Below are 23934 nucleotides of genomic sequence, written 5' to 3' on the forward strand. Positions count from 1 at the left end.
GCTCCCCCTGCTTGTGTTCCCTCTCTCACTGTCTCGCTCTGTCAAATAAAATTAAAATCTGTAAAAAAAAAAAAATTAATTTCTTAGTGATTTGGAAAGAAAGCGTCCTAACAGCACTCGCCTTCTCTAGCCTCTACATGTTTGTCTCAGAAAAAGGAAAACAAACGAACAAAAACCCGTTAGCTTATGCCCGATATTTAAACTTGAAAGATTTCCCATAAGGTACAAAGATTTTTAGAGCAGCCTGAGGCAGGCAGCGCTTCCGCTTTCTCCAGGCGAGAGTGGCAGTATGCTAAAGCCTGGCGCTGTGTGACCTCCCCGCCTGTGGGGACTGGAACTGTGAGTGGGCAGCCTGCCAGTGACAGGGTCTAACAAGGCCCTCCCCAGGCCACCCGGGGCAGCAGCCCCTCCCCCAGCCCAGGTCCCGCAGGGCCCCTCCCAGCAGCCTGCAGCTCCCCTAGGTGCCCAGGCCGGGGCAGCAGGGCCACTTTAAGGCGGGGGGGTGGGGGTGGGGGTGGGGGTGGGGGGGTGCCGTGCGCGCCCACAGCTGCGGACCACGAGCCATCAGTGCGGCGGAGCAGGCGGCTGGGACGCGGCAGCTTGGCCGAGCTCCTCCTGCGGTGAGGCTGCCCCAGGACCCGGCACGTGGGCAACGGGCCATGGCGGCCTCAATTATCCGCCCAGAGCGCGGCCAAATCTCTGGCCAGGTAAGAGGAGGAGGAGGAGGAGGAAGGGGAGGCAGCTGCGTTTAGAACCGCGCGCGGGCCCTGAGGCCGGTGGCCCCCTTGGCCCGCACAGGCATCGCTCATTCCGGGGACGCCGAGGAGCACGGCTCGAGGAGGGCCACTTCCAGGGGCGCGAGCCGGTGCCCGAGGCGGGGGACCGGGCGGAATCCCCCGGGCGGGAGGCCAGAGCAGGAAGGCGGGCTGAGCTGTTTTGTTACCCAGACGTGCCTGTCTGGCCCCGGATGCTTGCCAAACTCAAATTTTCAAGCCAGCCCCTCGGAGGGTTACGCAGGAGCGGAACTTAGTAGGTGTCCAGACAGAATGTGAATGACGACAACTTTGGTTTTGCTTTGAATATAGCGAAGTTTATTTAACACGGCAAAGTTTATTTTGAGCATGCTTGTCTCTGCACAGCTTGGCATGCTTTTTTTCAGTTTGCTTACGGGCAGGGGGTCCAAAAAGCCCTTGCATGTCCTTCCTCAGGTTTACACCCAAACCGGCAGTTGTGCCTGGAGACCAAAGCCGTTGGCGGGAAAAGGCATCTGCGCTGTTCACACGTCCTCCCACCCTCCGGGGAGCTCAAAAAGCCCACTGGCCTCTTTTGAAAGCACCTGATTTATCTTCCCCTTAGCAGAAGCATAAAATCATTTCCATGACTGTTTTAGATTTAAGAAAAAAAAGTGATGATTAGCCCTCTAGAAGGAGAGCATAGAGCCTCGGCCCACCCCAGAAAGCAAGGCAAGCTGGTGTTGATTTTCTTATTTCACGTATCTTGATAGAGAAATCGGAGAGGCAAACCTTTTGGGCTGCCTAAAGTTTTGTTAGCCCTTAGAATGCTCTGCGTACTTAAATCTCCTCACTCCTTACGCACAAGCTTTCTGAAATTACCACTTGAAGTTTAATCGGTTTTCTTAATTATTTAATCGGTTTTATTAATTATTTCAAAATGGAGGCACCTATTTAAACTCCAAGGAAAAACAGTATTTTATGGTGCAGGATTAGGCAAAGCTGCACAAAATGGAACTCTGAATAAAATGTCTGATTACCTAGTCGTACATAAATGGATGGAGGCTTCCTACCCTTACGGAAGTCTGAAGCCCCAACTGAACCTTTTGTTTGCATTTGAAGAGCAGCTTGCTCAGTTTCTCCAGATAGAGCTGTTTAAATCCCTTGACTCCTGGGGAAACCAGAGGCCAACGATTGCCCGGTGAGACCATCAGCCCATGCAGCTGCTGCTGATTGTCAGCTCTGCTCCTGGTGATAAGAGTGACATAAATAACAACTCACTAAAATGTAGGAGTGATTTGCTTTAAGCACTTCAGCACCTGCTGTTACTAATTAAGGGTTTAGCCTGCTGCAGATTGCAAATGGAAATCCAGTGTTTTAAACACTGTGGAGACTGGAGTGCCCTGCGTGGTGCTGTGATTTAGAAATCAAACTGAGTGGCTAAAGACCAGTGGTGACAATGATGTTGAAATATAAAAACTGCCCAAACCTCAAAGATCTACACCAAGGTGTTAGGAGTGTTTATCCCCGAGTAGCAGAATTACAAATGCTTTTTATTTCCTCTTTAGGCTTTTTTTTTAATTTTCCAGTCTTTCCCAATGAATATGTATTGCTTTTGTTTAAAAAAAATATAAAAGGTGCAGGGGCACCTGGGTGGCTCAGATGGTTAAGCATCTGCCTTCGGCTCAGGTCATGATCCCAGGGTCCTGGGATCGAGCCCCACATCGGGCTCCTTGCTCAGCGGGAAGCCTGCTTCTCCCTCTCCTTCTAGTGCTCCCCCTGCTTGTGCTCTCTCGCTTTCTCTGTCAAATAAATAAAATCTTAAAAAAAAAGTGCAGTAAGCAATTCAAATAGAAAAAAATTTCCCACCTAATGAAGTCTCGCCATCAATTTGTGATGCCCACAGGTGAAAATCTTGGATGTACTGAAAAAGGCAGTTTCCCACATCAGAGTATACTAGAAAGTTTTGTTCATTTTCTTTTTATTATTCCTACCAGTGGATTCTTCTCGTCACCCGGGTTCATATTACACTGCCAACAAGATATTTTTAACTGAATGAATATTCAGATTTAAGTTGATTAGAAGCTATTGAGTTAACTCAAGTTACCTTGGGATAGTGGACTAGGGCAGTGTTCTAATTTGTCTGATTGTTAACATTCCATGTGTGCTATGGCACGGATTTTGTAGGGCAGGGAAGGAAGCCTCTCACAGGAGAGCAGGGCAGTTCTTTCCAGAGCTGCTTTATTTCATGCTCCTCTGTGAAGTGCCTTGCACCATGGCACAGAACTGTAGACTCGTGTGCAAAACGGCCTGTTAGTGGTGCTGCACGACCTTATGCCTTTCTGGATCTTTCCTCTCAGATTTCCCCCCAGTACTCATGTCCTGCTCCTCAGAGCTTGCTCTTGACTTCTCTCCATACTAGCTGAGAGATTCTGGGGAAGTTAGGCACTGAGCCTCTGAACCTCAGCGCTAGTAGGAAAGGGTTCAGGTGAGCAGCTGATTTCTGTTATTTAAGGCTTTTCTCCTCGGTGGGCCCTGTTTCCTCTTCTCTATGGCTCAACGAAATGCAAAGAGCCTTTTGATTTGGGGCTGTTTTCACCACTTGATGGAGACACATTTTCCCCCTCTAATTTCACATCCTCCCTTCCCCATCAGATTGATTTGATGTTTTCTGTGTGCAGGCTTGGTATTATTTGAGAAAACATGGCAATAACTACCAAGTACAGGGCATTATACTAACATGGTAATAGTCGGGATTTAAGTATTACCTTCCAGACGAGGATCGCAAGTTTCTTACTCAAAGCTACTAGTAAGTGGCTGGACTAGGCAACAAAACCTGGTCTGTGTGCCTTGAAATCCTTTGCCCGCTTCCCACTGCATCCAGCTGTTAAGAATCAGTAGTAGCTTTGGTAGAACCGAGGCTGATACATGATTCTTCCTGTGTTCCAAAGACTGAAAGCTATATGTAGCAACAGAAAAAATTATTAGAATGTCAGCCCCGCGAAGGCAGGGACCTTGTCTGTTTTTCACTTTGTATTCCCAACACAGTGTCTGCCATGCAGTAGGGGATCAATAAACATCTGTGGAGAGAATAAATAGGTAACAATCACATTTAAGCAGATGCAAAGTGGCAGGATGTTTTAAAGGAAAGAGAAAATAAATCTTGGTAGTGGAAAGTTTTACAAGTTATTCATAGCCCAGGACACCTTGGTTTATATGTCTTATTTTAGTGCAATTATTAATAGCACCCCCTTTCATTCTCAAAATGTCTTAGTTTGGAAGGTAAATGGTCACCTTGTCTGTAGTAGATAGGTTAGTTTTGGACACTCATAGGTTGCTTCAGTTAACCATGTTAATTAAAAAGCAAAACTATAATCACTCCTTTTATGACCACTTGTTAATGACCATTACAGTTCTTGGCATTTGGCTCACAAGGGAATATATTGGTATAGAAGAAGTCCTGTGCTACAGTGGAGATTCATAATCTGGACTCAAAAACATCACAGTAACTTTGAGTCCCACATTGCTCCTAAAGTGCTATTGGAGATGAAGGATGTTTATAAAATGAAAAGGAAACAGTCTAGAAGGGTCCTGATACTCGGTACTGTAGAAATCCCGAAGTGTTATGCTGCCTTCTTAGAACATAGGGCATTTGAGGGAAATGGAAGGAAATGAGGCTGGTGACATGGGTTGATATTAAGCTATTGAAAGGCTATGCTAGGGAGTTTGAATTCTTACCTGTTTAAAACAGCGTGGGGCAGGTGAATGAGATTGGCTCCTGATGATGAATGGAGCACACAAGTCAACCTCCTGGTCCAACCCAGACCCCAGAGTAGGACATACTTAAACATGTGCTGATACTTCAACAAGGAAATATCATGGAAAAAAAAAAAAGTATGTTGGGGGAGGCAGCAGGTATTCCAAATTAGAGGTCCAAGGATGACCTAACCAAATGCAATATACAGCACTTCATGGAATCTTGGTCTAAACAAAGCAGCTTCTTTCTGAACATTAAAAAAAAAAAACAAAACAAAACAGGAAAACTTGAAATTTAGAAAGCATATGTGATCAAATTGCCACTAAAAGTACAAAAACCACAGCTTAAAAGATCTAAAGACGAAAGGCAGAGGGAAAACAATTCTAGTGGTAGCCCGGGCTGAATGTTAGAAGAAACCGATGGAAGTTGACCAGAGCGTGCTCACCTGGTAATGAATTAGCTATATGCAGAGCACCTGGGCTAGGTGGGCCCCTAGACTCTCCCCTCACCCCTACTTCATCCTGAAGAGAATGAACTGTATGTGGGACCTGGGTTCCTGGTGTTGGTAATTTCCAAACTTTTATAATTGACCAGGAGGAATGGCAGCTCTGCCCAGGAGGGAAATAAAGTATTGGCTTTCAGAGTAATGCCTTCCGTTATTATTATTTTGACAGTGAGCTGGCCCCAGCCTCTCTGGTCTCCAGCCTTGCTTCCACTGTCTTACCCACTCCCACCAAATCCACACTTGTCCCTTCAAAGGAAGCAGCCACTGGGGAGAGTACTTGGACATGTTGACTTCGTCCTTGATTCGTATTTATGTTTGGATAACCAAGGATTTCCAGACATTAACAGAACTAGACACAAATGCAGACACTAGACACAACTTTTCCAGAGAGGTTTTTAAGGGGATAGAAAAAACTTCTAAAATTCTGATTTGTATTCTCAGTGAGGGTATCACATCCTGAACATAGCAGGTTATGAGGAATTACCAAAAAAGAAAAATCTTAGAAGTGAGCAATTCACATTAAATAAACAAATCATAAAAATCTTTAGAAGGGGGCACCTGGGTGGCTCAGATGGTTGAGCGTCTGTCTTCGGCTCAGGTCATGATCCCAGGGTCCTGGGATCGAGTCCCACATCGGGCTCTCTGCTCCTTGGGAGCCTGCTTCTCCCTCTGCCTCTCTCTCTGTGTCTCTCATGAATAAATAAATAAAAATCTTTAAAAAAATATATAAAAAAAATCTTTAGAAGGACTGAAGAATGAGCTGGTGATATGAAAAATAAAGTTAAGGGACTCTCTATGAGAAAAATGGAGACATGAAGGATCAATTGTGGATGTCCTGCATCTCCTGGAAGATTGCCAAGGAGGGATGAAGATAGAAGGAATTGGGAAATAGAAGGAAACTTAAAGAGCCAAAGATCCACTGAGTGCCAAGTAGGATGAATAAGACCCATACCCAGACACCTCCTAGAAAACCATCAGAACCCACGGCATAAAGAGAAAAGCACAGGAAGGAAAACAAAGCAGCTTATTCTTTTTATCAACAACTGGATGCTAGAAGAAAATGGACCAATAGCTTCAAGGTTCAGAGGCAAGGGATTTTTGACCTTGGAAGTATTTACCAGGTAAAACTAGCACTGAATAGTTGGCCTTAATGCTACTATTAAGTAATAGAAATAAGGGGTTTAACTCCCAAAGTCTTATAGGAGCAGCAGGAAGGAAAAAGGAAAATCCAATCAGCCTAACAGAAGGCATGGGAAAAAGGAAACAAAATTGCTGTTGATGGGAAATGTGAAATAACAAATGAAGGGAATAAGACCATTTCACATTAAATTATAAATGTTTTACAATTAATATTATATGATATTAGTTAATGTACATTAATTAATGCCATTAATTAATTAAATTCCTACATTAAAAACTAAAATCACAGATTGTGAAAAGAAACCTAAAAATTCAGATATATGCTATTTACAAAATTTACACAAAATCAAAATGATATAGAAAGGCTCAAAATAGCTCAAAAGGCTCAAAAAAGCTATTGTATACCAGAAAAAAAATTTCAAGTGAAAAGCATTAAGAAGGACAAAGAAGTATATTTCAAATACATAGTTTTCTGTCCATAAAATTATCAATGTGTGATCTAGATATTTAAAATGCTATATAAACATTGTAGGTTATTATATATATTAAATATTATAATTATGTTTTATGTGAATATGTATAATTACCATGAACCTCTATATACCTAACCCAAAATTAGATACAGAGCCTGTAGTTGGAGAAATTGATAAATTCAACAAACTGTATAATTAGAAAGATTTTACCACATCTCATAAAGTAAAAGATCAAGTAGACCTAAAGAAAGAAAGAAAACAGTAAGTTCTGTCTAAAAATTAGAGAATATATGCCCAGCAGAAAATATACATTATTTTCAAGTATCCATGGAATGTTAACAAAAACTATGTATTACACCACAAAGAAAATATCCACATTCTAAGAAGTCATATAGGATACGTTTGCTGTTGACAATGCACTGAAATAAGAAATGACCAACTAGTCAATGGCCAAAAAAATTAAAAACTAAAACCAAAAACACCATACTGTTGAAAATTGAAAACATTTCATAAAGGTGTTTAATGTAACTCTGAGGTTAAAATGGAAGTATGAAGTGAAATTACAACCTAGCAAGGAATGAACATAGACACAATATATATCAAAATCTGTGGGGTACAACATAGTGCCACTTGGAGGACTGTGCCATCCAAAAGCACTTTCTGCAGTGATGACAATGTTCTATAATTATGCTGTCTGATATGACAACCACTTGCCATGTGTGGATATTGAGCACTTGAAATGAGGCTAGTGTAACTAAAGTGAATTTCGAACTTTAATTTTAGTTAACATAATTTAAATAGCCACATGTGGCTATCATGGAGGACCACATAGTTTATAGTCTCTGATAAAGCATCATCAAGAAAAAGATAGGAAAATTTAATTATATATTAATCTCCAGTTAGAAAGCAAGAATAACAATTCCCATAATAAACATTATATGCATTTAAAAACTAGTACATTTAAAAAGAGATAAAATGGATTAAAAAAATATATATATATATGAACAAAATTCACTTAAGGTAGAAAATCTAAATTTACTGGTAATCATTAAGGAACTGTAAAAGGTACTCTAAAATCCATCTCTGTAAATGGCTTCGGGCCCAGATTCTGCAGACATGTTTATCTAAATTTCAAGAAGCAGATAATTCTGTTTTATAAAATATTCAAGACCATAGAACAATATTGAAACTTTCTGTTTCATTCTTCAAAGCTGGCATAACCCTGAGATACCCAAACCAGATAAGACAATACAATAAAGCAAAATTGTATCCAGTCTTACTTATGAATGTAGATGGAAAAATCTAAAATAATATGAATGAACTTAGTCTACACATTATAGGTTTATCCCAGTGAGGCAATTATGGCTTGACATTAGGAAATCTATTAATGTAATTCACTACCTATAGAATATAGAATAAAGGAGAAAAAGGTATGATCATGTTGATACTAAAAAAGCATTTGGTAAATATCAGCACCGATTTCTGATTTAAAATTCTTAGCTTCCAAATAGAAAGAAACTTCTTTAACTTGGTAGGGGGTATGGACCAGAAACTTTCTGTATCATATTTAGTGGCAAAAACATTTGAATTATTCCCACTAAACTCAGGAACAAGACAAGAATGCCCTGTGGCACTCCTGCTATTCATCAATGTTTTGGATGTTCTAGCCAGTGCTTTAAGATCAATGAATAAAAAGCATAAATTCTGGATATAGGTAAAAAAGTGTTATTTATTTTATTTATTTTTTTTAGAGAGTGTGCATGCATACTCACAATGGGAGGGTGAGGGAGGGGCAGAGACAGAGGGAGAGAGGGCATCTCAAGCAGGCTCCTAGCCCAGCTTGGAGCCTGTCACGGGGTTCAATCTCATGACCCTCATTGAGATCATGACCTGAGCCGAAATCAAGAGTCTGACCCTTAACCACCTGAGCCACCCAGGCGCCCCACCCCCGCAAAATATCATTTTTGAAGACAATATGATTATATGTGTCAAAAATTCAGAAGAATCAACTAAAACATATTGGAACTAAAGAGAGAATACCATAAAGTTCTTGAAGCAAATTCTTCATACAGAAATTAGTAGCACTCTCTGTATTAGTTGTAATTAATTAGAAAATATAGTGAGAAAAGCTAGCTATTCCCTTTACAATGACTCCAGAACTTTGAAATATCTAGGAACAAACATGAGGACATGTGCAGAATCCATATGAAGGTTAACATTTAAAAAGACCTGAGGAATTGTTGGACTACAGTGAGAAAAGCAACTCACTTTTAAAAATATAATACCTGGGGTGCCTGTGTGGCTCAGCTGGTTAAGCATCTGCCTTGGGCTCAGGTCATGATCTCAGGGTCCTGGGATCAGTTCTCCGCTGGAAGTCTGCTTCTCCCTCTCCCACTCTCCCTGCTTGTGTTCCCTCTCTTGCTATGTCTCTCTCTCTGTCGAAAAATAAAATCTTAAAAAAAAAATATATATATATAATACCCCCTTTATGAAAAAAAAGCTCTGTGTGGGGTGTGTGTGTGTGTGTGTGTGTGGTAGAAATCATCTGGAGGGATATAGACCAAACTGTTGACAGTGGTTGCTTCTATGGAGGGATTAAATGGGTAAATGAAGAATCACCTCTTTTTTTTTTTTTTTTTAACAAAAGAAGGAAGAATATTAGAAGGCAGATAGAAATGAGAAGTGCCAAAGTTTTGCTTACTTTGAACTGGACTAGTTTCTTGCACCTCACATGTTCCTTCTAACAAGCCCTGGCAAACCAGGCTGAAGGGGAGAGGAATCCTCATGGTGGGACAGCCTCACCAGCATCCTGCCCTGCAGAGTTGTGTCTTTGGTGAGCTGCCTTTCTCTTCATAGGTATTTCCAACTCTTTCACCCACTTCTTTAGGCTTCAAGTCTGATCAGCTCCCAAATCTGTTTTCTCACATGGACCTGTCTGTGATCTGCCATTTCCAACTCTCTGCTGACTGTTTGCATTAATTCAAGCATCCCCATTCTTTAACAGTTAGAGTGGATTGTGCTCAATAACTATAGAGAATAAAACATAGGAAAGTAAAAGGTAAAGATGGAAATTATATTTTTTTCTAATTGAATGTGCTTGAAAATAACCCCAAAAGGAAAGAAAGATGCTTTTTTGGCTCCAAAATATTGAGTTTTGAATAGCATGTATAATCTATTTAAAGAAAAGACCATGAGTGTCTCTTGGAATTTAGGAATTTGGTTCTTACTCTGTTCTCTGGAATGTATGTTTCATCAAAATAAATGGTTTGGGAGAGCCACCGGTTTGCTTTTCTCACTAGTAAACAGATTTTTCAGCAGGATGAGTGATTGGGAAACTGGGCCTTAAGAATCCTATCTGTTGTCCCTAAGATGAGAGAGAAACCCATGGGAAAACCACAGTAGAATAGCATTTGTATGCAAAAATATTTTAAAAATAGCATGACCTTCAGATCCATTCACCACCCTAGGTAATGAAGACAAGAAATTAATAGTTCCCATCCCTGAGGTGCTTCTAGTTGACCATTCGGTCTACTTGTAGTCGGTTATTGTGTTGTCACCTTTATTTATTGCATCCTCTAGTACATGACGTCTTCTCTGTGCTCAGATGTTAATTATGTGGTACTTCTGCTTTTTTCCTTCTCTTTCAGGCAAAAATAGACCTCTTGTTAGTTGGAGATGTCACTGTTCAGTACTTGGCAGATATTGCACAGAAATCCTTTTCAAATATGGCAAAAGTCACCATAACCATCAGGGATGTGGGGCAGGCAGCCGCACTTCTGAAGGACCACCCCTTTGACATGGTTTTCCTGAAGATGACTCCTTTACCAACGGCCGAGGAGCTGGGAGCTATCAAATTAATTAGGTGAAGTTCAAAAACCTTCACTCTGTACCTTTATAATAGTTTTTATTGAAAGTCATTTCTATAAAAAAAAAAACAAACCTTAGAAGATGGTACTATTTATGCTTTAATTTTGAAGATGAGAGATATTTTCATGGGCAGAATAGGTATACATATTATCGTTTTTATTGCCAGTTTGACATGCTAATATAAGAATTATCCTTTTAATTTAAAAAGTAATTGATGTGGATGAGAATGTGAGAATTAATTGGTCATAGAAATTTATTTGGTATATAGTACTTACTTTAATCCCACAGGTACTCCTTTTTAATAACTATGTCATTTAAAATGGCACATCTTTTCAGAGTTCATTAATTGTGATGGCAGATACTAAAGCAGGTGAGCATTCTTAACTCTAAAATTATCTAAAATTATCTTTTTCAAAGATGTTCTAATGTGAAAGATTCCTGAGGCTCTCTGGATCTGTTGAGTCCAGATCGATATCACATCCAATATTTTTGTTTCATCTTGTAGCTCCATAGACACATTCTGCTTCTGTTTGACCCACTCCACTCTAGAGATCTGGAGTCTGGTGGTGGGAGAGTTAGGTGCTTTCTTGCCTCACTACATAGGATTTTGAGCCATTTTGGTTTTTTTTTTTTTTTTTGAGAGGGAGAGATTGAGAGAGGAGGGGAGGGGCAGAGGGGGAGAGAGAGAATCTCAAGCAGGCTCCACACTCAGCACGGAGCCTGACATGGGGCCTGATCTCATAACCCTGAGATCATGACCTGAGCCGAAATCAAGAGTCACATGCTCAAGCAACTGAGCCACCCAGGTGCCCCCCATTTTGGATGTTTTTAAACAAGGTTAGGTCAAAACAAATTTCTTCCCCTTCTACGAGAAGATTTGATAGAGAAAGTATAATCGCAGATAATATTGGAATATATAAGGACTTGTAATAATTACAGGATAGGCCTTTCATGTCTAAAGGAGAATGTTCAGAGGCAATATTGTTATCCCTGAATAAAAAAGAGCAAACATATTATGTTAGGCGACAAGAAAAGTTGAAATGGGAAGAAGCCAAATTGATGAGTTCCTTGTTAAAAAGAGAGACTGATGCAGCTCCTGAGGTTTCTTAGAACTGGTGATCTTCTGCATTTCTTTTGGCTTTCCACTGGGAGTATGAACTCTAGACAAACCAGGCAAACTACCTCAAAGTGGATTTCATTTCCAAGATATGTTGTGAACTGTCCTCCTTCTGAAGATATGCCTATTTTATTACATACCTTTAAAAAACGACTCCTATAAATAGAGTTCCCCTGGCTGGGACCTCATCATAATATCACATTTATTATAGTATTTCAACATTTTTACAACAGTGTTATGAGGGAGGGAGAGCAGGGTGTTTTTGTCATCCCTACATGACAAACAACGAAGGATGAAGTGATTTGCCTAAGGCCACGTGACTCATTTTTGCAAAACTCAGACTAGAACTCTTTTCTCTTCATGTTCTTTGTAAAAGTCTGTAATTACTTGGCTTCTGTGTTGAAGACCCTTCTTTCACACCTCTGAGATTCAACATATGCCACACTTCATATAAACTAAACATACATATAATTTTGGAAGAGTACTGTATAAATTAGTGTGGCCGATCTCTCTCTTCATTCCAAGAATAGGAGCCTAGCCAGGTCCCTCCGAATGTAGCAAAGGCTTTGTATTTGCTCAGCATTGAAGCTACATTTTGAACGGGATAAGATTAAAGTTCTATTTAAGAACCAGTTTTATATCTAGTTGCAATTATTAAAAGCTAGAAGGTTAGAGGAGAGAACTCCCTGTGTGGTGCTCACCTCTGTGGGTTCTCCCCACTGGTGGTTTCTTTGCTCTGAATAACACAGCTGAAGACTTCTCTTCAGGGAAAAGAAGGTAGATGAAGGCACTAAATATACAGAAACGCATATGGTAGTTCTATTTTGCTATAAAAATAGTTGTTTGAAAAGGAAAAGAGGATCATTTGAAACACCTGGATGGGTTTTTCTTATCTCTTGTTCTGCCATTCCCAATATCGAGGATAGGACTTGAGGAATAGCAAGTATTCAGTCCCTAGCTGGGGTATGAGCGAGCCACTGTGTGGATGTGTGAAAGAAATGCTGTTGAGGGCAGACAGTGCGTTCTAGCTTTTGTCTTCCGTCCTAAAAAAGGGATGGTTTTCTTTGTGGGATCCTTGCCTTTTGTGACGCCGGCCTCAGAGGCTTAGGATGTCTGTGGAATTCCCTTTCTTACCCTCAGAACTGTGATAAGTTTATGACTTATGAATTACTTAAACCCTTGTGGGTTTATACATGTTTATATTTTGTTTATATTTTTGAACCTGTGGTTTTTCTTAGAGTATTGAGTCCAATAAACTTACTGCCCCATTTGTAAGGCATTTAAACCTTCATCATTCCTAAAGCACTGTATCTTTTGAGTTTGAGCTGACATTTAATGTCTAAACCAAAATGAAGTGCCTTGTTTAGCTTTTATTTTGCTGTATTTTAGATTTTTCCCTCTTAGATCCTTGTTGCTTTGTAATATCTCAAAATCTGGATGAGTCCTGCAAAATATACAACTATTTATCTTACTTTTCTCTCTCTCGGGACTTTATACATTTCACCAGCTAATGAGGAGCTTCATATAGAATAGAAATGTCCCCACTTATTTGCAGTATTAGAGCCCATAATCACAAATCTATATAAATATAAGATAGATGGATTTCTATTGACGATAAGAATGAAGTATATAGCCTGTTAGTTGTAATGTTAAACTTATTTTATTTTATTTTAAAGATTTTATTTATTTGACAGAGAGAGAGTATGAGCAGTGGGAGCGACAGGCAGAGGGAGAAGCAGGCTTCCCGCTGAGCAGGGAGCCTGATATGGGACTTGATCCTGCGACTCCAGGATCATGACCTGAGCTGAAGGCAGTCGCTCAACAACTGAGCCACCCAGGCATCCTGTTAGGCTTATTTTAGAATAAAATGTAAGCAGCTTATTTAAAAAGATTCCTAAATTTATGCTTATAGAAGAACTATGTTTTCAGCTTGGAGCTAATCAGTGATCAATTTTTTTTTAAAGATTTTATTTATTTATTTGACAGAGAGAGAGGACACAAGTAGGCAGAGCGGCAGGCAGAGAGAGAAGGAGAAGCAGGCTTCCCGCAGAGCAGGGAGCCCGATGCGGGGCCAGATCCCAGGACCCTGGGATCATGACCCAAGCCGAAGGCAGATGCTTAACCGACTGAGCCACCCAGGCACCCCTCAGTGATCAATTTTAATCGTCCATAAAAACATTGGTACTTTAAGACTGACATTCTCAAGAGTTATGGCACATCTTAGGGGCGCCTGGGTGACTCAGTCAGTTAAGCATCTGCCTTCAGGTCATGATCCCAGCATCCTGGGATGGAGCCCTGTGTCGGGCTCCCTGCTCAGCTGGGAGCCTGCTACCCCTGCTCCCTCTGCTGCTCTCCCTGCTTGTGCGCTCTCTCTCTCTCTCAAATAAATAAATAAAATCGTAAAAAAAGAAATATGGCACATCTCAATTATAGGTTAACATTCTTAATAGTACTCCCCAATTTGATTTCATTTTATGAATACATTTTTATTGAGCCAAATGAACTCAAATACTACCCACTGATAAAATATTTTAAGACAGTCCTGGGGTTCATTTGTTTGGCTCAGACTTCCAAAACTGAACCACACTCAAAGAGCAGACACTTGATAATTCAGACACATCCTGATACTTTACCTTCCAAAGCCAGGTATGGAAAATTAAAATATGTTTTAAACTCATCAGCAATGTGTGGATCCTGTCTGAACTTGTGATTTTCCATTCCATGAAATGTCTCTGCAGTTCTTAGAATTCTGTGATTCTTGTGAGCTCTGTGTAGTTCAGCAGTAGCAAAGGAATACAGAATGTTGTTCCATCTGCTCTGGTGACAAGTCAAGTTCAGATCTGATTTTATTTTTCCCATGTAGTTTCAATTGTCTGATCAGTTAACTTACTAATTCACTAAGAAAACCTAATCCTGTGAGCCACAGGGATCTATCTAACAAGCTGTCCTTTTGTGTCCCTAATTCCAAAACCCCTTTGACTTGACAGAGCAACTCAGTAATTCTTATTAGCCAGTTGGCATGACCTAGCCCTCTGAATGCTTGATGATAAACAAAATAACAATAAAATATCGAAGTAGTTTTGCTAAAAACATTATTCTGTAAATTGATGGTTGAGTGTAAATGTGGTGACCCTGACTTAGGAGGTTCACAGCAAGAGCTCTTCTGAAGAATAGCATGATGGAAACAGAGCACACCAACCATCACTATTGACCAGAATAAACTCTTGGAACTCAACTATATTTTATCAGAGGTGCCCTATTAGGAGCAAGTGAACTTAGTGTTTTCACATGTATAGATAGTAAAGCTCTCAATTTTCTCATTGAAAATGGTTGTTTTAATTAAGTCATTAGCAAAGAACATTATTTGTTACAAGTCCCAAATAGGCCAGCCAGGTTAGTTTGGCTGCATTTGGCCCACAGATGGCATAATGGATAACTGTACTCAAGAAGGTTACTTCCCAAAAGTGACACTGCTTTTGTCCCTTGAAGTCCTTGTGACTCTAAAGGAAATGAGTTTAGAAATTTCCGTTGGCTTCACAGGGACTTATAAGACACCCTGGTCCTCTTATTAGATGATAGATTTCAGAGGCCAGGGCTTTCCTGAGGTTCTTTAGTCAGTTGAGTGTACAACTCAGCTCAAGACACTTTATATGATCTTTTTTATTTTTTTCAGCTACCAGGGACCAGACCTGGGGATAGGGGCAAGATTGGGGATCTGTACTGCTGTAGTTTGAGCTTATTACTCCAGTTCCAGAGAATACCAGAGACAGGCATAGGAAGGGACACTAGAATATCAATATCCAATCTTGTATGTAGAGTATGGTCTCAGGAACCGTCTCGACATTTAAATGGTGTATTGTGTGAAACATGAGGAGAAATGAATTGTCCCCCAATGAATTGCAAATTTTTAAAACCCAAGAGATTTCAGCTGAGAATGTACTCATAAGTTCTCAGAACCTGCAATTTGATTTTGGTATATGGAAGAAGTGCTATTAATGGGGTGGATGAAAGAGATTTTTGCTTTATTTTTGTGTTGCTTAGTTTTAAGGAACATTCATTCATTAAGAAGAGGACTTTTTTTTTTGGTGATCCTGGGAACTCTTAGCTTATCGATCTGTAGAGAATGTGAATGAGCAGCTGAGCTCCAGACCAGTGCGTTGGATTCTGGGAGTTCTATTGATTAGTGGAGTTCCTGTACAGCATCACAATTAGGGTTTCGCTGGCAGGGGGAGTGTTTGGGATGGTAATTGATTCTGTGCTAATGAAAAACATCCAGGAATTCCAACTCTGTCTGATGTAAAGCTTGGAATTTGAAAGTCATCATGAGGGCAAATAAATTCACATATCCAAATCTAACCTACTTTTGTGCCAGTAACATCAATTTGTAAAATAAAGAAATAGACACAGAATATTTCTAAAAGCCAAGATTCTTTTATTTAAAATTCTCTAATTCTAGAGTATTTTAGCTTATAATTTACTCTTTGTGAATCAGCAAAATGTTTTTTATTCCAAAAGTTGGGCTAGACCATCTTGTATGTTTCTTTCTGTGGTCCTGTTTGTTCAGTCCATTTTTCCCTTCCACTTCTGTTTCCTCATCCAGTTATCATACCTCCATTATACCCCACTTAAAATTATAAATGAAATGCTTATGTTGTGGCAGGCGACATTCTTGTCACCCTCCATGCCACCATGCCCTCCCAATCCCAATAGGCTCGTGTGCCTTTCTTACCTCCACGTTCAGTCCGCCAGTCATTCTTGGCTTCCTCCCACATATGCCTGTTTTGTGGTAGTATTTCTGCCTGAGCTTCTCATTTCCTCATAGAATTGTGCATTCTCTCCTTTTTTTCTCATTTAGCCCAAACTCCTCAGAATTCATAGAGCAGAGTCAAGCCTGAAGAAACCTCAGTTGTGTGCATGTCACATGTTAGCACTGTCCTGCTTGTTTGAAGTAATTAGTAAATATTCTGAATTATTTATTTTTTTTTAAAGAAAGTTCTCCGGTATGTCTACTTTTCTCTACCATCAGTTCTTACCTGTGTACTTGGAATATGGTCTCCCAAATTCACCCTGTGCCATCACCCTCCATCCATCCCATCATAGACGGAGTGGTCTTTCTAAAATGCAAATATAATCATGTTAATAGCTTAATACCTTCCCATCGTCCATTTTAATAAAATACCAAATCTTTAATTCAGCCTAAAGCTCTACGTACCTTCTCTGGTCTTATGTGTCTCTCCCTCAGAGACCCTATGCCATCTTGGACTTCTTTGACTTCTCAGACTTACCTGTTCTGTATATTCCAGGGCCTTTTCCCAGGGTCTGTTCTGTTTGTCCAGAACATACTTTACTGCTTATCTGCTTCTGACCCCCGTACCGCCCAGTTCTACCTTTTGTGTGGCTAACTTCCAGTCAGCCACAGAGGCATTTTTGCCTGAAAGCCTGAGGTTGCAGAGTAGGGTAGTTCTCAGGTATGAACTTCTGCTAGCCCCTACAACTTTCTTTCACAACACCGGGTACATATTTGGCTACTTAATTATCTACAGTGATTTGTTCAACATCCGACCCCGTCCAGAAACTGTTGATTCCATGAGAGCAGAGACCTTGTTTTCCTGTCTGTTCATGATATCCCCTAGAGCCTAGCACAGAGTCTGGCACATAGTGGGTTCTCACTGTATATGACTCAGATATATAAATTATGTATACAGTTGACCCTAAAACAACATGAGGGATAGAGGTACCAATCCCCAGCACGGTCAAAAATCCGTGTATAACTTTTTTGCAGAGAGTATTTTTTTATTGTGATATAATTACATAACACAAATGTTACCATCCTGTCCAGATTTTAGTGTTCATTTCAGTAGTGTTAAGTGTATTCACATTGTTGTGATATATCTCCAGAACTTTTTCATCTTGCAAATCAGAAATTCTATTCCTATTAAACAACTCTCCCTTTACCCCTCTCTGCATTTCCTGATTACCACCATTTTACTTTCTGTTTCTATGAATTTGACTACTTTAGGTACTTCATGTAAGTGGAATCATATAGTATTTACTTTTTTGTGACTGGCTTATTTCACTTAACATAATGTCTTAAAGGCTCATCCATATTGTAGCATTTAACATCTTTTCCTTCTTTTTAAAGATTGAATAATATATTCCATTGTATGCACATAACACTGTGATGGTTAATTTTTATGTTTCAACTTAATTGGGCCACAGGTACTCAGACGTTTGGTCAAACATTCCTCTGGGTTTGTCTGTAAGGATGTTTCTGAAATATTTTCACATCATGTTCACAACAGCACTATTCACAATAGCCAAAAGGTAGAAGCAACCCAAATGTCCATAGACAGATGAATGGATAAACAAAGTGTGGCTATATTAATCAGGATTCTTGAGAAACAGAACCAATAGGATGGCAATCTATCTATCGATCTATCATCTATCCATCCATCTACCTAGAGATAGAGAAAGAGAGAAGTTGATTTAAGTGGCCCATACCATATGGAAGTCAAGAAGTCCTAAGATCTGTAGTTGGCAAGCCAGAGACCAGGAGAGCCAATATGTAGTCAGTCTGAATGCAAAGGTCTGAGAACCAGGAAAGCTGATGGTATAAATGTCATTTGAAAAGCTGGCAGCCTCAAGACCCAAGAAGAGCCGATATTTCAGTCTGAGTCTAAAGGCTGGAAAAGGCCAGTGTCTCAGCTCAGGAGTCAGGCTGGAGGAGTTCCTTCTTACTCAGACCTTTTGTTCTATTTAGGTCTATAATTAATTAGAAGAAACCCACCCTCTTTAGAAATGCCAATTTGGGGCGCCTGGGTGGCTCAGTCGGTTAAGCGACTGCCTTCGGCTCAGGTCCTGATCCCGGAGTCCCGGGATCGAGTCCCGCATCAGGCTCCCTGCTCGGCGGGGAGTCTGCTTCTCCCTCTGACCCTCCTCCCTCTCGTGCTCTCTGTCTCTCATTCTCTCTCGCAAATAGATAAATAAAATCTTAAAAAAAAAAAAAAAGAAATGCCAATTTGTTTTATTCAGTCTATCTCAATTCAAATGTGGCTCTCATCCACGTATAACTTTGACTACCTCCAAAAACTGAACTACTAATAGCTTGCTGTTGACCTGAAGCCTTACCAATAATTTGGAACAATCAATTAACACATATTTTGGATGTTATATGTATTATATACTATATTCTTAGAATAAAGTAAGCTAGAGAAAAGAAAATGTTATTAAAATCATAAGGAAAAGGAAATACACTTACTATTGTACTGTATCAAAAAAAATCCACATGTAAGTGGACCCTATAAGTCAAACCCCTGTTGTTCAAGGATCAACTGTAATATAATTTGGAGCATAGAATAGTGTGTTTCCTTTCAATGCATATATCAGATAACCTAACAATATTGTTTAGTGAGGGTCCTGTCTTAAGGAATAAATAATAACCATGTATAACCACATGCTAATATAATAAATGATGCTTTAAGCATTAGAGAATAGTTATTTTTTTCTTAGGCAGTGGAGCTATTTTCTTTAAAGTCTGGTTCACAGTAATATTCTCCTTGGAAAATAATTTCCTCCCAGTTAATGCCAATGTACAGTACACATTAAATTATCAGAAATTCCAACTTACTGCACTCCTCAGTGTAGTTTATTGTAATACCACATTTCTTTGTTTTATTTTTTTTCGACTTCAAGCATATAAAAGTAGAGAGAATAGTATAATGAACCTGCCTGTACCCATAATGCAGCTTGAACAATTACAAACACATGACCAATCTGGTTTCATCTCTGCCCCTTCCTACCTTCCCACCCCTGCTCGCTGGTGAATTTTTTTTTTTTTGAAGATTTTATTTATTTATTTTTTTAGAGAGTGAGTGAGAGAGAAACAGCATGAGAGGGGAGAGGGTCAGAGGGAGAAGCAGGCTCTCCGCCGAGCCGGGAGCCCGATGTGGGACTCGATCCCAGGACCCTGGGATCATGACCTGAGCCGAAGGCAGACGCTTAACCATCTGAGCCACCGAGGCACCCACTGGTGAATTATTTTAAAGAAAATCTAAGATACCATTTTCTTTCATCCATAAGTACTTTAATAAATACCTCTAAAAGATAAGGACTCTTCTAAAAAAAATAACTGTCATAACTATCACACCAGAAAATTAATAATAGTTCTTTAAATTATCAAATAGTCAGTGTTCAAATTTTTCTGCTTATCTTATGATTTTTTTAATTTTTATTTTTTTAAAGCTTTTATTTATCTCTCTACCCAGTGTGGGGTTTGAACTCACAACCCCAAAATCAAGAGTGACATTCTCCTCTGAGCCAGCCAGCCGCCCCATCTTATGATTTTTTTAAACTGTTAGTTTATACAAGTCAAGATTCAATTTTCCCTTTCCTCTTTTAATTTCTTTGTGTCTTACTCTTTATTTATATATATTTTTAAAAGGGGTCATTTGTCGGGGCGCCTGGGTGGCTCAGTCAGTTAGGCAGCTGCCTTCGGCTCAGGTCATGATCCCAGAGTCCTGGGATCGAGCCCCGCATCGGGCTCCCTGCTCAGTGGAGAGCCTGCTTCTCCCTCTCCCTCTGCCTGCCTCTCTGCCTACTTGTGCGCTCTCTCTCTCTCTCTGTCAAATAAATAAATAAAATCTTTAAAAAAATAAAAATAAAAAAAAGGGGTCATTTGTCTTACAGAATTTTTCACATTCTGGATTTTGCTGATTTCATCCCCACAGCATTCTTTAAAATATTTCCTTTTCCTTAAATTTCTTGTAAACTGGTGGTTAGGTCAAGAATCTGGATATGATTTAGGCTCTTTTTTTAAAAGCAAGAATAAAAATGGTCCAGTTTTTCAAACATCACTAATTTGAGATGCTGCTTTTACTAAATTTCCATATTAATGCCACCATTTTAAGTTCTACAGACATAAAGGAAATCACTTTAGTTTAGTTCTTAATAAGGTAAAATATTGAATCCCAGTTTTTTAAATGATGATTTTGCTTCATTTTAACACTTTTTTCCTCTCAGATTTGGCAAGAAGAAAAATACCCATTTGCTGTTTGTTTTTATCACCCCTGAAAATTTTAAAGGTATGTGCCTGCTGGACATATTATTTGTTTTTTCTCCAAATAGAAATCATAAGGTCAATATTTAAAACAAAAACTCTTAGGTTGTGTTTCAGGGCATGGAGCCGACATTACTTTAAGTGAGCCACTGACCATCGAGAAAATGAGTATTGTGGTAAAATACTGGAAAATCTATTTCTCAAATACTGGTGAGTGAAAACCAAATATCCAAAGGTTTGAAAAATTCTAATTAAATTCTACAAAAGCTATACTTCTACATTTTTAAGTTGGTTTTCCACTTATGCCTTTTATTTGCTAAGGATTAACTGTATACTATGTACTGTAAAGAACAGGTAGTCCCTATTAATCGTGGTCTAAAGGGAAGATGTGTAAATAAAATAAAAGGAAACATACGTTCTCTACCTGTGAAGAAAAAATTTACATTTTCCAAAGTTGAAAATGTGTTGCCCAAGGACAAATACAATGCTGCGGCAGGCACAGGGTTTTTCTTTTTAGTGCCCTAGTTGCTACCGTCATTCCTTATTCTTTAAAATGGAATTAATCATGTCATCGTATGAGTGTCTAAAAGCCAGGGCCACTAACCTTGAATTGTATCACACTTTCTGCTTTGCGAAACACTTGCTCATAAATTAGTTTACTTCTTTAAGTTAATAGGGTGGTTATCCTTTCTGTTTTAGATTTTTAGATACAGATGATTAGTGTCAGTGCTTCAATTAGATCTCGCATTTCTAAATTCTTCACCTACATTGTATTATGTGTATCACCAGCATCTAAATACTTAAGCTAATTAAATTAACTTTAATTTGGCTTATAAAAGGACAGGCTTCAATTTCTGAAATTAAATTCTACTGGAATCATTGTTGGTCAATGACTATTTATGGATTTCCTAGGCCTGGGATACCAGCCTGGAATTTTTTTAAAATTATGATGATGTTTTCTTAAAATGGGCCTGAAAAACACTTTCAGGATTATCCTGTATAAATTCCTACTCCAGATGATATAGGACTCAGTACACCCCTCCTTTTTTCATGTTTTGTTTTTTAACATTCAGGGAAGATTAGTGAGTCTGTTCTGTAACATTCCAGTGGCTCCCAGCCCTGCAGCCTCAGAGTTCTTCCTGGAAATGGCTAACTGGTGACCCAGATCCTGTTTGCAACCTCTTATTTGGTTCTCAGTGGATATAGAACAGCTGCTCATCACCACCTGTCTAGCACCCTCCCTATTGGTCATAACCACGTCTGCTTCTGGTCGTCTCATCTTTGCTCTGAGGATGAGCAGCTGCAAGAAAAAAGAAAAAGAAAGAAAGAAAGAAAGAAAAATCAGATGTCATATTTTGATAGTACAGCTGCCTACCATAGACTCATACATACTTTCTTTCTCTGACATTTACCTCTATATAAGAACTTAATAAATAAACTGAGTTGAATGTGTTTTAAGCACACCTATCACTAAGTTACTAGAATCTGGTTAAAAGAGAATGTCCTGGAGTGAATAGAATGTATATTTTCATTTTTTGTTCTAACCTGGGTGGTTTCATGCTTTACAAACTAAAATCTATAAATTGCTTTCTATTCAAAAAATACTGCTTTGTAAAATCTATTGAATAAAAAGTGGCAACTGCTTTTTGATGAGGGCTTGTATGTATGATCAACATCATCCCCACCAGTGATTTTAGAATTAAAATAGTCCTGCCTTTAAAACTTTCAGTTAAGAATGAATATTCTGTGAAGCCTGAAGAACTGGGATTGCCCCAGCAGAAGTCCTGCAGTGAACAACTGGGATATTTTTCTGCTGATCTATTTGCTTGGTTAGTTTTTTTTTCACTTTTTCATAATAACAGTTCTTACCGTATAACTTCTGGAGAACTTACTGATTGTTCAAATGCTAGGGGTGATGCAAAAGGAAGAAGAGGTTGTGTTATAGAAGGGGGATGGGACTTTTTCTGTATTTCAGAGTCCCAAACTGGGACTATGGATACATATTGCAGAGGTATTCACTTCAATATAAGGAAGTACTTCATAGCAATCCGGGTTGGCCACAGGGGACAAGGGTGAATTGCATGGTAGTAAGTTCCCCAACACTGGGGAATAGTAGAGTAGTAGAATCTTCTTCGAACAAAAATTTTACATATAACCCCAGTATTTAAACAGGCAAGAGCAGCCTCAGATGTTACCTACTTACCACTAAGCTCTCTGACGTCTTTTTTGAACTCATGAATCTGCCCCCCCATTACTGAAAACAACCTTTAAGAAAGGTCTCTCTGTCTCTGTCCCCACCTCTTCGACGGATAGAACTGATATTTAAACTTGCGTTGGATAATAGGAAGTTGAACTGGGGTCAGACCTTTCTCGTGCTAGCATTATCTGCTTATAAAAATTCAGTTTTTGTGAATTTCTTTCATTCACTTTAAGTGATTTCCAAGGAGATTTTAAATAGAGCATAGGGCTATAAGGAATGAACAGAGCTGCTGAGGACATGGGTGATGATGGTGAGAATTTTGAGTCAGTCACTTCCGGAATTTGTAGAATGTGACCATCAACTATTTGTAGAAACGTGACCATCTACTATTTTGAACAAGGAAAAGACTCAGCAGCCAATAAGTGTGGGTAAACCAAAGATGTGCTCACTTAAATAGTACAGAGATATCAACAGGTTTCTTGATCTTATTTAACATTTTAACCTGAAATAAATTTATTGTATTATACCTTATCCGGGAAATGAGGTTGGGAAGGGTTTTGGAAGGCTTTGTGATTTTCTTGTATTACTTGTAACTTCTTTTTTTTATTTTATTTTATTATGTTATGTTAATCACCATATATTACATAATTAGCTTTTGATGTAGTGTTCCATGATTCATTGTTTGCGTATAACACCCAGGGCTCCATTCAGTACATGCCCTCTTTAATACCCATTACCAGGCTAACCCATCCCCCCAGCCCCTCCCCCCCTCCCCTTTGTTTCTCAGAGTCCATAGTCTCTCATGGTTCGTCTCCCCCTCTGATTCCCCCCCTTCATTTTTCCCTTCCTACTATCTTTTTTTTTTTTTAACATATAATATATTATTTGTTTCAGAGGTACAGGTCTTGTAACTTCTTTTTGAACCCTCCTTGTCTTATATCTTTGTTTTTCCTCAGAATTCTATCATTACAAATAAAAGTACATTTTCAAATCAAGTTATGTCCCTTGGGATAAAGGAGATAGTATTAGTTTATAAGTTTCTTAGGGAAATATTTTAAAAAATTAATCAAAATGCTTGGAGAAGTTTTA

General features: G+C 39.2%; 1 protein-coding gene across 1 annotated transcript in view; it reads left to right on the forward strand.

The window, feature by feature from the left end:
- Nucleotides 1-580: 580 nt before the first annotated feature.
- SOHLH2 (spermatogenesis and oogenesis specific basic helix-loop-helix 2) overlaps nt 581-23934 on the forward strand; it is a 51346-nt gene continuing 27992 nt past the window's right edge. Inside the window, exons 1-5 of the mRNA XM_064586199.1 lie at nt 581-707; nt 10254-10468; nt 20609-20670; nt 20751-20855; nt 22375-22474. Of these exons, the coding sequence (XP_064442269.1) occupies nt 660-707; nt 10254-10468; nt 20609-20670; nt 20751-20855; nt 22375-22474 (530 nt within the window). The 5' untranslated portion in view covers nt 581-659. The remainder of the gene's footprint in view (nt 708-10253; nt 10469-20608; nt 20671-20750; nt 20856-22374; nt 22475-23934) is intronic.

Source organism: Mirounga angustirostris, unplaced genomic scaffold (assembly GCF_029215605.1).
Source record: "Mirounga angustirostris isolate CCGP_5_RB_7025 unplaced genomic scaffold, mMirAng1.0.hap1 SCAF_3, whole genome shotgun sequence".
Classification (NCBI taxonomy): domain Eukaryota; kingdom Metazoa; phylum Chordata; class Mammalia; order Carnivora; family Phocidae; genus Mirounga; species Mirounga angustirostris.